Genomic DNA, 13784 nt, shown 5'->3' with positions numbered 1-13784 from the left:
TTACTATATTAGGAAAAATTTTCATCCACTTTCCCTGAGTTTCGGATCACTTGTGAGTATCTGGCTAATTGAACAAAGAATGTGGTCATTTCTAAGTTTGTTTTTCTGCTTCCTGATACAGATCTCGATTGAGTATAGCATCATGTACAAGTGTAAGCACCCAAACTGCTTCTGACGATCAGGTTGTCAAATTCTGGGATGAACTCAGTTTAGTTGGCTTACCAGATGATGTTGATGTTCAAGCCTTATTTGAGCCAACAGGTAAGATCCATTGTTGTCCTCCTTTTTTTCCCAGTACAGTAGCTGCTTCATGTGAATGAAGTTTTGCAGCTGTTGGTTTTTTGTGCTGTGGAGGTTGTCAAGTCTTTGATGATGCTTTGGTAGCTTTTGCCCTTGTCAGGTTGTGTTTTTGTAGTCCTCTCTCCAGAAAAGAGACTCTTTAGCTTTGTGTGGGGAAATGTTTGTAATCTGCTGTTGAATTGGTGTTCAGGTAGTAATACCTTCAGTACCATGATTCTATTTTGGGGAGAAAAGGGAAAAGAAATGAGGCACAGCTTAATATAATTCTCAAAAATCTTAATCCTATGACGTTACCTGATCTCCTGCTGCAAACACAGGGTTATTGGAAGCAATGGAATAGAAGATTTAAAAGAGCAGCATCATAAGAGCAGTAGAGGGGTAATGCATGTGCATGTTTCCAGAATTTGCAAGTTTCCTGTCAGAAAACTCTCTGGTTTGTCATCTGCTCTTTCATTTCAATGGAACTTTTCTATTAATTAAGTTAATGAATTACTTTTTCAGAAGGCATCTGTGTCTAAATGCTTTGATGCCAGTAGTCCATTCACATATTTTGCTCCAAAATATGGAAATATATTTATGTAATAATATAAACGTCACTCCTTCCTGAGTGTGGAAACTTATTTCAAGGTCTAATTAAAAGAAAAAAATACAATCCAATGGTTTTGTTTAAGTAGTTATACTATAGTGAGTGTAGATGGGTGGGTGGGTTGATCAATCTACATTTTTGAAGTTGCTGTTACTTGTAAATGACTTCCCAATCCTGTACAGAGATTTTGGGGATTTTTTTTGTAGCTTGAATTATTAAGATAGCCAATACATAATATCAACAGCTAGTGTAAACCATCATTTCTGGTTCCTGTATAAAGCAGTCAGAGAATTCCTTTGGAAATATGCACCATTTGCATTGTTTTTCCGAGAGCTGAATTAGAAACTTCTTGTAAGAGTTACCTGTTGAATTCTCAGATTTCTGATTTTTTTTTTTTTTGTTAGATAGGTGTGTCTCTGTAGTGTGTTTGTTGTATTAACACCATTTTCTCAGTCGTGAATATGAGTTTCTGTTCATGGTGTATTTTGAGCTTTTAAACACTTCGTGTAGACTTCTAAAGCATCATATGAGTATATTCTCCATGAACATACAGATCTGCATCCAGTCCTTGGGAATCATAAATTAAGAGTACAAACATAGAGAAGTGTTATCTAGACTGAAATATAAGGTAAAATGGAATTCTGTGTGTGTCACACAAGCATTGAATGTAGAATCAAAGTCAGGGAATCCTGTTCCACCCCAGTGCTATGATTACATGATCACGCACTTGAAAATTATAAACAGATAAACAAGTGTGTTGTGTGTAAAAGAAATTTGCATTGTTTTTAGTGTCTGATAGTAACTGCAGTATATTCAGTGTATGATAATACGGGTTCTCAATGTTGCAACAAGAAAAACAAGGAGGAGGAGACTTCTCTGTTTTTTCTGGGAAGTATTTACAGCTAGAACTGAGTTCCATGCTTGGAGGAAGTGCTGTTGACAGAGCTGTCCAACCCTGGCTCTTTCTCTCTCTGAACACACCAGGTCACTGCTGGGCTCATCACCGCTGTGCGGAGTGGTCTGTGGGAGTCTGCCAGACTGAAGAGCAGCTATCGGTGAACGTGGACAAAGCTGTTGTCTCAGGGAGCACAGAAGTGAGTAAAACCACTTGAATGCTCAAGTCTCTAAGAAAACAGGGTGGGTAGGGTTGAAAAAAAGACAAATGCGATACCAAGTGTGACTAAAAATACCCATGTATGGATCTCTGAGCTCCCATTTATAATAAGGTTTCCTTGGGCAGATCCTTGTGCTAAAAACATCTGTAGCAATTCATTAAAAAGTTTTATGGAGTTGCACGGAATATATCATTAATTAGTTTAGAGGTAACTAGAATGTAGGAAGAACCAGACTGACCAAAACAAATTAGAGACAAAAGAAAAATTGAGTTCAATTAGCAAATACTCTGATAGGTAAAGGAAATATTTATTGTACCAGTTTATACTCTGAAATTATATGACTCACATATAGTAAAAAATTTCTCAGTTACTTTCATGCCAGTTTCAAAAAGCAGGTTAGTGTAGGAAAACTAGTGTTTGCCACAGAAGTTACCTTGATACTCTAAATAGTCATAGAAATACACAGATAAATATTTAATCTTATAAATTGAAATGGTAATGTCTTTGGAAAAGTAAGTGCCTTTGAAAAGGATGAACTTGTTCTGGCGTCATATTCTGGTACCGTTTTGAAATATCGGAGATGTATTTCACATTGGTTTTGCCACATGTAGCTGTACTTTTTGGTTATGTTTAATAATGACCAGTAGGGTTTTTTTAATAATTTGATTATTTTTTCTATGAAGTCAGCCATCCTATCAACAAATATTTGTAATTTTTGATGGTTTTCCCATGGTCATGCTTAGGCCTTTTTTCACTCGAGTCTTCTTGTTTTTCATGCATTATAATAGAATAAAAACATTCGGCAGAAGATACCAGTAGATGTTCTTCTCCGTTGTCTGGACTAAAAAGATGCATTGCATCACTCTTTCAATACCAGCCATAGAATACAGCTTTCCTTGCACCTTCTTCTATTCATTTTAAGTAAATGGCTTTGTTTTGAATAATTTAATTAATTTCTGTGTTTCTGCATTCAAAATAAGACTATTCAAAATGAATGAAACTGACATTATTAAGTTCTAGGTGAGCTTGAAAATGCTAAAACATTTGTGTGTGTGTATGTATAAAAAAACAACAGTAAGAATTGAAAGAATATTCAAAATTGAATACGTTTTTTTTTGTTAATCTCAGTGCTGGAAAGTTTTTGCCCCCTTGTTTTTGGCTTGTAGTCATTTTGTGATCAGCTCATTCCTGTCTATAGTCATTTTTTCTAACAGAAATCCTGGTTGAGCTGTTCAAGTTTGTGTTTCGCTGTATTGAATTTCAATATCCTGTTTTCGTTATTTCAGTTTCATTTCTTTCTGTGCAGTACCTTGCTCCTCCCCTGTGCTCAGGGTGATGGTGCCTCACCTTTATGTCATCAGTACCTTTTTAAGTTTTGCATAGATGTTTACAATGGAATTATTTAACTACAAATTTTTCGAAGAATGAACATCTCTGGTGTTGCGGTTTCTGTTTCGGCCCCGTCTTTTCTTGTGCTGCACTCAATCTTCCCTACTGATCTTTTCAAATTCTGCAAGTAATGTTTAGATCCCCCTGTTGCACATGTTTCATGGCAGTGCAGAGGAAAGAAGTTTGAATCGAGTGCCATTCTGTGTATTTTCTATTCAGTCTTTGCTGAAGCCGTTGAGAAACTTTCTTTGTGTAGTCCAGCAGTCAGCCAGTGAAGAATGATGCTGATTCGGTTATTCTCTTTTATCCTTCTTGTGATATCCCCAGGGAGAGCTGAGTAAAGGCACAACTGTGATTCTAGAAGAATAGCTAGGTGGAATTGGACTTCTTTATCCCACTATCACACCAGGGATTTGTTTGCTGCTTTTTTTTTTTTTTTAAATAAGGACCAAAGTCTTCTGTAGTTGTCTGTTCCTGACTACAGAGAAGTGTAGTGATTGCTCAAGGAGTTTGTGTGGAACTGGTTTGGAGCCCAGGTAATCCTGTGTTTGCTTGTGTCCAAGCTGTAGTGCTTGGTAATAATTTTTCCACTACTTTTTAACTTGTTACTAAGATTAGGAAGGCAGAAAAAAGTATAAAGTCCTGCTTGTCCTGTGTGATAGTGGAAAAGCTCATCTTTGTGCAAGTTACTTTTAAAGAGTTTAGAATAAAAGGTAAATTAATTAATTGAATGTATGTATTTGAGTTTGCGGCATCTTGTGCTTCTTTTCATTTGGGCTTCTTTCTAATGGGATGTTCCTACATTTTAAAAGAAAAGTTCTGTTCAGATGTTCTGAAATCTGTTGGCCATGCAAATGCAAGTATGTGCTCAGGGCACAACGAAAAACAATTTAAATAAAACCAAGCTGTATGCTGTTTCCTCTGCTTGCCACCAAATTTGCTTTGGGTTTGTTGTTGTTTGCTTAGTAGGGGATTTCTGTCTTCTTGGAAGTCTTTTTGGCATGAGGAACTGGTTTGTGATGTGGTCTGCAGCACTGACATCCTTAGCTGGGAAAGTACATTTTCTTTTCCTTCTGTTCATGTAAAAATGCATATTTGAAGTGTAACCAACTTTTGATATTACAGTCCATTGGTTTAGGTATTTTAATTTTTGGAGAGCATTTCAGGCCTGTTCTTACCTTGAGGGACTCTCTAATTTGTAGGCTACATTCTTGTTTCTCATTAGTTAGGCTGCCTATTGTTTGCAAATCTGCTTTAACTGGATATGACAGTGTTTCTTATTACTCTGTTTACCAGTTGAGATGTCCATTTGGCTTCACTGAACTTGTGATTGCATTACTAAAGCTTGTGTGGACATACTTTACTGACCTGTTCCAAAATATGTATGTTTATCCATTTTGGGCCCTTGTTTGCTGAAGATTTAAAACACAGCACTACAGAGGTCTCAGTATCTGTGAATGTCTCACAAAATACCCTGCTTAGCGTCTTTCTTCTTCGTTTCTTTTGATTTGCTCATTGTGAAGGCCTGGCAAAGGCACCTGACCAGCTTTTTTCATGTATTTGTGTCTAGACAGAGGTGAGTTCTTTGTCTTTCTTTCAAAGTCTGGGGTTTGCCGTTCTTTACTATTCATGAGTGCACAAAACTGCATCTGTGAGGTGTTCGAAATGCAGTGTATAGCGTTGGTTTGTGACAAGGGACAAAGAAAAGCTGGAATATACAGTCAGGTTTGTGGTGTAGGTGCCTCAGTTCAACTGATTGCTTGTCTTGCTTATCTCAGCAAGGGAGAGTCATGGGTTTTTGTCAGAACTGCTTTCTAAGTGCAGGAGGTCATAAGGAAGACCTGGTGATGCTCCTGACAAACCTAGTGCCAGGGCTTTTCTCAGGATGACTCCTAAGAATTCACCTAATTACCAAGGTACAGTGTGTAAGGTAAAGAGCTTGAACACCCAGATGTGGCAGTGCCTTCCCCCACTACTTTAATAGCATTTCATGGGATTTGGGAGTAATTTTGTTTCAAGGTTTGACAGAAGACAACTCTTCAAAATATAAGTGGGGGACAGAAAAGTTCCAGTGATTTGTTTGATCTTGAAACTTAACTCACTTTTATTATCATTCATATGTGTTTTGCTCAGTATATAACATTCACCATAGTAAAGAAGCTGTCATGTTGTCAGCTTAAAGAAGATAGACTTTTATTGGTGTTTCTACAGATACTTAGTGTAAGATGCAAAAATGATGTGAACTGTAGACTTAATAAGATAAACTAAGCAAAAGAATTTGATTGAACAGAAATTACAGTTTTTTCCCTGGAAAAAATATAATAGATGTGGACAAGTAGAGTTTACTCATGTAAAACATAGAGGCTTTTAAGGCTTGCATTTGTCCAGCTTTTAACAAGACTGGTTTCTGAAATAGTGGTTCCTGAAATATTTTCAGGTATTTTTAAATAATACTTTATAATTTTGATGTTTATTTTGTATGTATTGAGTAGGTTGCTGTTTGTTTTTCTACAGTCAGCTGAGGAAAAATAAAGTTTGCCAATTGTGTGCCTTACATTGTCTAGCCATAGCTATTCTGTATGCTACAGAGTCCCAAATAAGGTGGACTGCTTTTTTCTCCCCAATATGTAAATAGCTCAATTCAGAAAGTGAATTTAAGGAAGTAGATAATGTGTTTAAACTACTTTTGAACAAACTGGGCACAAGAAAGGAATGCAAGGGTAACTTTCCCAGCCAGCTTTCTCTTCTGATAAGATGTAGAAGGCAGTTTCCAACTCTGGGAGAGTTTTTCAAGGACACTAAAGTCAAAGAACACAGTGTTGGTGGAAACCAAGGAGGCTCCTATCTGCTTGAAGACTGAATAGGAGAAACATGATAGTAATGAAAAGCCTTGTTTGAAATTCTCTGCTCAAGACTTGATTCCAGCGTGATGCCTACCAAGCTAGATCAGAAAGAAATAAGTCGAGGGGAAAGATGGGGAACGCGTTTATACATCTTTTAAAACTGTCCATGCTTTGAATGTATCTTCATCCCTTAGTTTCAGTGCACTTCTCATCTGTTTGAAAATTGTCCATGTTTTTAGTGGGGTGTGCGTGTTCTATTTGTGCTGCTTCAAGTTGAAAACCAGTTTGTCTAAAATGATACTTCCTTTTGTTATTCCTTGTATGTAAAAGTGAACATCAACATCCTAACGTACTGTTGACTTCATACACTGTGGAGGATTGTGCCCATTTAACCATAGCAATTTTTCATTTGGTTTTACTTTTTGTGGAGAAAAAATGCGTGAGAAATGGCTGAGATGACAGAATCCTGAATATAGGGGTGGTGTTGGCTTTGTGTATGTCTCAGCCAAGCTGAACAGAGCATGGAGTGATGTAGGGTTTTTCTGGGTATAGTACAGGATTTGCAGTTCTTTGGTGCTTTAAAAGCTCTCTTCTTCCTTTTTCATTATTGGAAGAACTACTAATTCTTAAATCCAGAGAAAAATGCATGAAGAGAATGTAATCTATCATAATTTATATTATTTCTAGGCAGAGTCCTCTGCATTTGCCCATTTTCCAAGGACAGGCTTTGTAACATGAAACTAAATGAGCAGCTCTGGTATTCAGAAGTTCCTTTCCCAACTCTTGAGTTTTTTATGGTGCTTTTGCACACACCAGGCACTTGCCTTCTCCTCATTTCCCTTCACTACAACTTGGGAGGGACTACCTGGCTGCTCTTGGGAGTGGCTTCTGATTTTATCTTACCGAGTTTTTTTCCTGTAGTTGCTTTTGTCCTGCAACGGAGGAAGTACTGCAGGAAGTTTTCTTCCAAAATAACATCTCTACTTTTTTTATGGGTGGCTGTCTCTTAGAGAACTCCAGCACAGAAAGTGCTAGAGAAAGAAAGACTAGAGAAATAGTGACGTGTCTCACCAAGAAGACGCTTGCATGTGCTTTAGGTCAGTTTGGCAGTTTCATTCAGTTCCTGGCATGTTTTAGACATACTGTAACAGTTCAGCAGTGGGGGACATGGGCTATTTCAGTTTTCCATTTATTTCCCTCTTGTTATTTTGGAGTTTCTCTAGAGTTCTGTAGCCATTTCTCCACTGATGATGACAGCCATTGTTTTTAAAGGACCTTACTGACTGAGGGTAAAACTTCAGGGATAGTTTAACACTGGATTATCTTCCATGATTTACTCCGTTCCATAATTGTTTGGATTTTGGTCACTTAAAGCCAGATCCTTGTTGTCTTGGGGAATATTTGTTCTTAGAGCTTGTAAATGACATCAGAAAGCCTATGTCAGTTGTTTTATAACAGTATTTTCCAAATTCTGCAAAGCAGCTGTAGTATCTTAAAATTACTGTAGTTGGCTCTGATTTACACCTGTAATTCTTCTGGAACACCTTTGTACACCATAAATGATGTCAGTACAGCTTTGGTACACCTGTTCAGGTTACAGAGCTGCCATGGGACCTCTTTGTGTGTTCAGATTCTTTGCAGGTCCAGCAGTTTGAGAACAGGTATTTGCCTGCTTAGTAAGATCTACAACTTCTTATTAGCGTTGTCAAGTGAACAGTGGTTAAAGTATTCTTTCATTTGAACTGAAAGAAGCTTTGCCATAACAAGAGCGTTGCTTATTTGAGGTCACAGAATCACAGAATGATTTGGCTTGGAAGGGTCATCAAAAATCATCCAGTTCCAGCTCGCCTGCCATGGGCAGGGACACCTTCCAACCAGGTTGCTCAGAGCTCCATGTAGTGGGGGGACAAGTGAGAATGGCTTCAAACAGGAGAGTAGGTTTAGACTGGATTTACAGTGGAAGTTCTTTCCTGTGAGGGTGGTGAGGATTGGAACAGGTTGCCCAGAGAAGCTGTGGCTGCCCCATCCTGGAAATGTCCAAGGTCGGGTTGGATGGAGCTTTGGGTGACCTGGTCTAGTGGAAGGTGTCCCTGCCCGTGGCAGGGGGTTGGAACTGGATGACCTTTAATGTCCCTTCTAACCCAAACCATTCTTTGACTCTGTAATTCTATTTTTTCTTCTGCAGTGAAACACAGAACAGAAAAATGTAAGTTATGCTTCTAACAGATAAAAGAGTTCTGTTACCTATCAAAACACAGCACCTTTAAAGCTACAGACTTAAGGACTCAGGTTTCAAAACACAGTTTTGTTTTTCCAGCTGTCCCATAGACCACATTTTCTAGAAAAAAAATAAAATATATTTTTCTAAATCCCTGCTGGTATTTAAGACAATGAAGTAATAGTTAAAAACTGAGTAAATGCGAACTAAGAACTTTGTGATTCTCTTCTTCTAGTACATTTTTGTAATTATTTTGGCACCTAAATTGTGGATACGTTGGGATGTAATTAAACTCTACACTTGCATGTGAATCTTCAGTGGTGTATTTAAAAGTTTGTAAGGATTACTATAAACTAGACTGGTCTGTCTGAATAGTTCTGGTCATAAAGTGAGAGGCAGTAACGTGTGGGAAAAATGTGGCTAAAGTAAAGGCTAAGCAGTTCTGATGATTGAAGGGGTCTGGAAATTATCTTAATTTTGAATTTTCCACTTACTGAGAAAAACCCCTTCATTTATTTTCATAGTCTTTCTGACGTAATTGTTGTTCACCTCTGAATACTTTGATACTTGGCTAAGTCTGGGTACATGGCTGAGGGAGAGGTTGGTTGTAAGTGTTGATTGTTGCAATGTAATTGAGGTTTACTGAGTGAAGAGCTGGTCTGTTTCTTCTTTCCCCACCATTTGTTAGATGGATTGGTACTTCAGATTTGTACTATGTGGTGTGAGATACTCTGTTATCATTAAGGGACTTTCCAAGTCAGCCAGCCAGTGGAAAAATAAAGGCATACAAAGCTGCAGTATTAAGCTGAAAATATTTAATTAAAAACTTGTTTCTAAAAATAATCAGAGGAATATTAGGCTTTTTCCCTAGCCAAAATTTAATTTAAAATAAATACAGAATTTTTCAGTTATTTTCCCATAACTAAACATTTTTATTGTTAACATTCCAGTAAAGCCAGTACTATGCTTCAGCCTGTTAAGGTCTTCGGAATTTTTACAAGTGGAAAAGTTCATTAGGAATATGAAGAAATACTTATTTCAAGACTATATGACACATGCCCAATTTAGCACTTTTTATAATTAGCATCGCAGGAAACAAAAGGTGTTCCTTTCTTTAGAGACACGAAACACTGATCTGTTTATGTGCTAATGGACAGTAGAGTATCAATATACCAAATATCAGCAAAGTGTGTGATTTAGAGCTTTTTCTGGGTAGTACTTGTTTATGGAGTTTGATTCTTACCAAGTGCAGATACTTAAATGTCACTTTGCAGTTTCTGTAGTAGTTCCTTGTTTGATAACCTGTTATCAGTGTGATTCTGACCTGTTGACTGGAAGAAGGAGCATGTGATGGTGTGAAATTTATTTAGCTGTTTTAAATTTTTTATATTGTCTTCATCACAGTGATTGTATTTACAAGAGGAAGGCAGGCTTTAGTTTGTGCATCACAGTTCAGAGGAGAATTTTTCTTCTCAGATGAAGCAGAACAAAAGATGCACATTTTTAAACAATTTTTTTTGAGATTTTTCCTTTGATGTGCTTCGTCATGAGCCTTCTGTGAAATGACATCTGTGTTTGTATCCTTACCTATGTGTTTCCAAGTATATTAAAAAAAAATACTGTGAATTTTTCTGCAGATCAAGTGGTACTGTCAGTGCACATTGAAACTCACTGATGAGACTAAAACTGTATCTTGTTCCTTATTTGGGCCATAAGAACCAAGTTCTAGAGCTTACCCTTGCCAGGGACAATGAACAGTGCCTGGTTTCTCATACATACATTCTAGGCTTAAGTAATAAACTGTTTTTCAGAGTGAGACAGAACTTTTCCTAAACTGTCACTTTTTTCCAGCACACAAATACAATTTCTCTTACTTTCATTGCTTTGTGTTCCCTACAATTTTGCATATCTGAACAGAAGCATGGTGTAATTTCTGGCAAGTGAATCTACCTAAATGATCTTTCCCATTACAACCACATTTCTGGAATACGGCAGCAAACAAGAGAGGAAAATACTTGCATTACTTAGGCAACACAAAGTGCCTTTCCTTAAGATGGTTCATGTGTCCTCATCTGAAGGGGAAAGTGTTTGATTTTTCAGCCTCACCCATTGCTTTTCTCTCCCAGAGCAGTGGTGCTGCTGGGTTTCTGCTGTGGGGCCAGGAGAAGGTTCCAGGGAGCTCACCCTGGGAGCGCTCCCGTGGCGCTCAAGTAGGAGAGCCAGAGTCAGCCTTAGAGTTTTCAGTGTGGGTTTTTTCAAGCTGAATCCTTTGAAAAATGCACCTTTCTTGAACTCCAGATGTCGAATAGGTGGGTACCAGAATCGGGAGAGAGGTTGTGGCTACAAAGGCATTTTTGATAGGGTTTTGATGCTGAATAGATGATAGGCACTGTAGATGCTGAGGGCAGGCTTGAGGTGTAGGAACCAGACAAAATGGGCTGGGGGCACAGAAAGAGACCGAGAAGCAGCAACAGCCCAGGAATGAAAGCCAAAGAGCCTAACTGAGAAACATGAAAGGGCCTGTGTTCCTGGAGGAATTTCCAGTGCAGGTTTCTTTTATTCGGTAACATTCACTGAAATAATCTACTGAAAGCTCTGAAGTGAAATTGTTCAGTGTGTGTTCCAAACTGCTGAAGTGTGTTTCACAAAGACCTTTTCTTCCTTTTTCATGACTTGAGTAGAAAACACTTTTTTTCATAATACATCCAGAGAAATTCTCTACTTTTTTTTTCTCCCCCCAATTCCCCTGGTGTATTTCATAAAATTTACTCTGAGCATTAAGGCAATGACATAGTAGTTTACTAACATTTCATTTCAAGGCTTTAATATCTGGGGGGGTTATGTGTTAAAAACAGGAAGAACCTGATCTCTGAAAAGCAAAGAAAACTCACTAAAGGGAAATCATAGTGTCTCTCCAATCACGAATATTCCTTCTTCCTTGGTAATGTGTCATTTTGCTGGTAAGACTGACCCATTTTGGGGCTTTGCTGTAGAAAATGAGAATGCAGGTACTTGGGCTCTCCTTTTCTCCTGTCTTTCTGTGCTCAGCAACATTGGCACAGTCCTTCAGTGTCTGCAAAAGAGAGAAAATGACAGTGTAATGCCCCCAAACTCTGAATGTGGAACAAGGAAATAAAATCCTATTTTAAAATGTATGAAAATATTAAGAAGTTTATTTTAATTATTATCCCATTAATATTTTCAGCAAATAAGAAAACTGGAACTCTGTATATATTTAAAAAGTCAGGAAACCATACCCATCTCTTAATCAGCATGCCAGCAGTAAGTTTATAAAAATTTACACAAGGAAATGTGGCAGTACTACCAATCTCCTCACCTTTGTAGGTGTTTGAATGCAACCCTCCTTTTCTAACCTTATTACCACCTCACTCATGGTTGCTTCTGATTTAAATATTTTATATTCAGTCTTTTTTGTAGCTAATCTGGGGGTTTTTATTGTTGGTGCTCAAGGGTCTAATTTTGCTTTTTGTGTGATGGTTATATTTATGAAAAAAGACTAATTGGTCTTTTGGAGTTAATATTGGTTAGTTTCAGTCAAGGACAGGTCCTCATTATGCTTTGAGCATTATAGAAATAAAAAGGCCTCTTCAGCAGCTTTCTCCTTAATACATGGCACAGGAATAAAAGGAAAAAATACCTCTATGGGACTAGTAGGTGTATTTGCTCAGCTGTAGCATTGTTTGCTTAGTGTTACACAACTGACTCTAATCTAGGTTTCACAGCAGTTTCCCTTTTACATTGTATTTTATTTAAGCATGTCTTTTAAATTTATCGTGGATGTAGGTCACATGCTTTTTTTTTTGAATGAGAGCTTTAAAGTCCAGACTCTTTAATGAAATTAGAATTATAAAGGGGTTCTGATTATTCTGGTCAGAAGAGTCTGAGGTTTTTTCCTGTTTAATATAAATTAACATTTATATGAGTTTTCATTTGGGGTTCTCGCCCATCCTCAAAAAAATCTTACAAACATACTTTAAAACTCGAGAGTGCTCATATTAGTCTGTTGGCATCAGTTTGCTTTTAAGCAGTAGCCTAAAAACTACTTCTGACATTGGTGTACTCAGCAGCTCGCAAAATCAAACCATTAGCAAAAAATACTTTTGAACTCCCTGAAGATTTTGTTATTGACTTCCATTAGTGTAAGTTCTGTCCCAGAGTTGCAGATTGAGCATAAATATTGCAGACATCAGTATGAAGTAGTGCCATTAATGCAGGTGTCGTTGAGTGTTTTTTTAATAACATGGAGCAAATCAGGCATGAGAGAGACATCTTAGGAATCTTCACAAATGTGGAGCAACTGCCCTTCCTGTGCAAGTGCATCACCTCAGTGGGAAATACTGACACTACTTTCATTAAAGCTATTTTTCCTAATAGGCCACTGTTGACAGTCACTTACTTATGTGAAAGAATTAATATTGTTTAGTTTCATGTATATTGTTGTCCTCCCCATTCTGCAGATCTGACCTGGGAATAAAAAGTAGGCAGGCAATAGTAGGTCTGCTGCCAGTAATGAATGTGTGGGTGTTCCATGAATCATAGTCATGATTAATTATAAGAATCCTATTGAATAATATTAATTGAAGAACTGATGAAGTGGCACGTTCTTAAAGCAGCACTTCCCCTAAGCTTTTTTAACCAGTATATTTTCAGTGATACTAATTGTTTTCCTCAAAGATGTAATTTTCCTCTTCAGTACATCAGGGAGGGAAAGTAGCTGTTATGAAATAAATAAATATTTATTTCCTGAAGCATCTAACATGGATGAAACAACTTGATACACTACATTGCAGTGTCATGGTCTCACTTCTGATACATGTATTCAATCTGCAATCTAGACACTTTTTTTTTATAAAACTGCAAGTACTTCCACATCTAACCTTTCCAGTTTTCAATTTATACTATAATATTTCCTTTTTGTTCAAAAAATTTTGCCCACTCTGCTTCACTGTGAAATTGCCTAGCAAGAACTGGGAATAATGACAGAATCTGCAGAGTAGATAGTCTGAATCTAAATACCCAATCCCACCAAATATCCAAGCAAACACTGAGGGGTTTTTTCCTTTCAATTACTGCAGATTGTTACAGAATATTAGGGGTTGTTTGTGTGGGAGATGTGTTGGAAAAGCATAAACCTTTAAAAGCAAATAGAGAACTTCTAGAGAAGTGACACAAGAAAGTTCGAGCTTTGTGAGGGAAACGCTCATTTTCCAAAATGTATATGGATTTGATACATTCAATAAGTAGGAGTTTCAGTTTTTTCAAGTGTCATACCAGGTGAATTTTTTTAATGAGAGTAACTTGAAATAGATGGC

The 13784-nt window shown here is 37.4% G+C and overlaps 1 protein-coding gene across 8 annotated transcripts in view; it reads left to right on the top strand.

The window, feature by feature from the left end:
• Positions 1–13784, top strand: part of KMT2C (lysine methyltransferase 2C) — a 192231-nt gene that overhangs the window by 80080 nt on the left and 98367 nt on the right. For all 8 annotated transcript variants that reach the window (XM_048322121.1, XM_048322413.1, XM_048322666.1 and 5 more), the window contains 2 exons: positions 122–261; positions 1871–1980. In XM_048322121.1, the coding sequence (XP_048178078.1) occupies positions 122–261; positions 1871–1980 (250 nt within the window). The remainder of the gene's footprint in view (positions 1–121; positions 262–1870; positions 1981–13784) is intronic.

Source organism: Corvus hawaiiensis, chromosome 1, assembly GCF_020740725.1.
Source record: "Corvus hawaiiensis isolate bCorHaw1 chromosome 1, bCorHaw1.pri.cur, whole genome shotgun sequence".
NCBI lineage: Eukaryota > Metazoa > Chordata > Aves > Passeriformes > Corvidae > Corvus > Corvus hawaiiensis.
The sequence above is the reverse complement of the archived record's forward strand: the minus strand, read 5'-3'. Positions and strand labels throughout refer to the sequence as shown.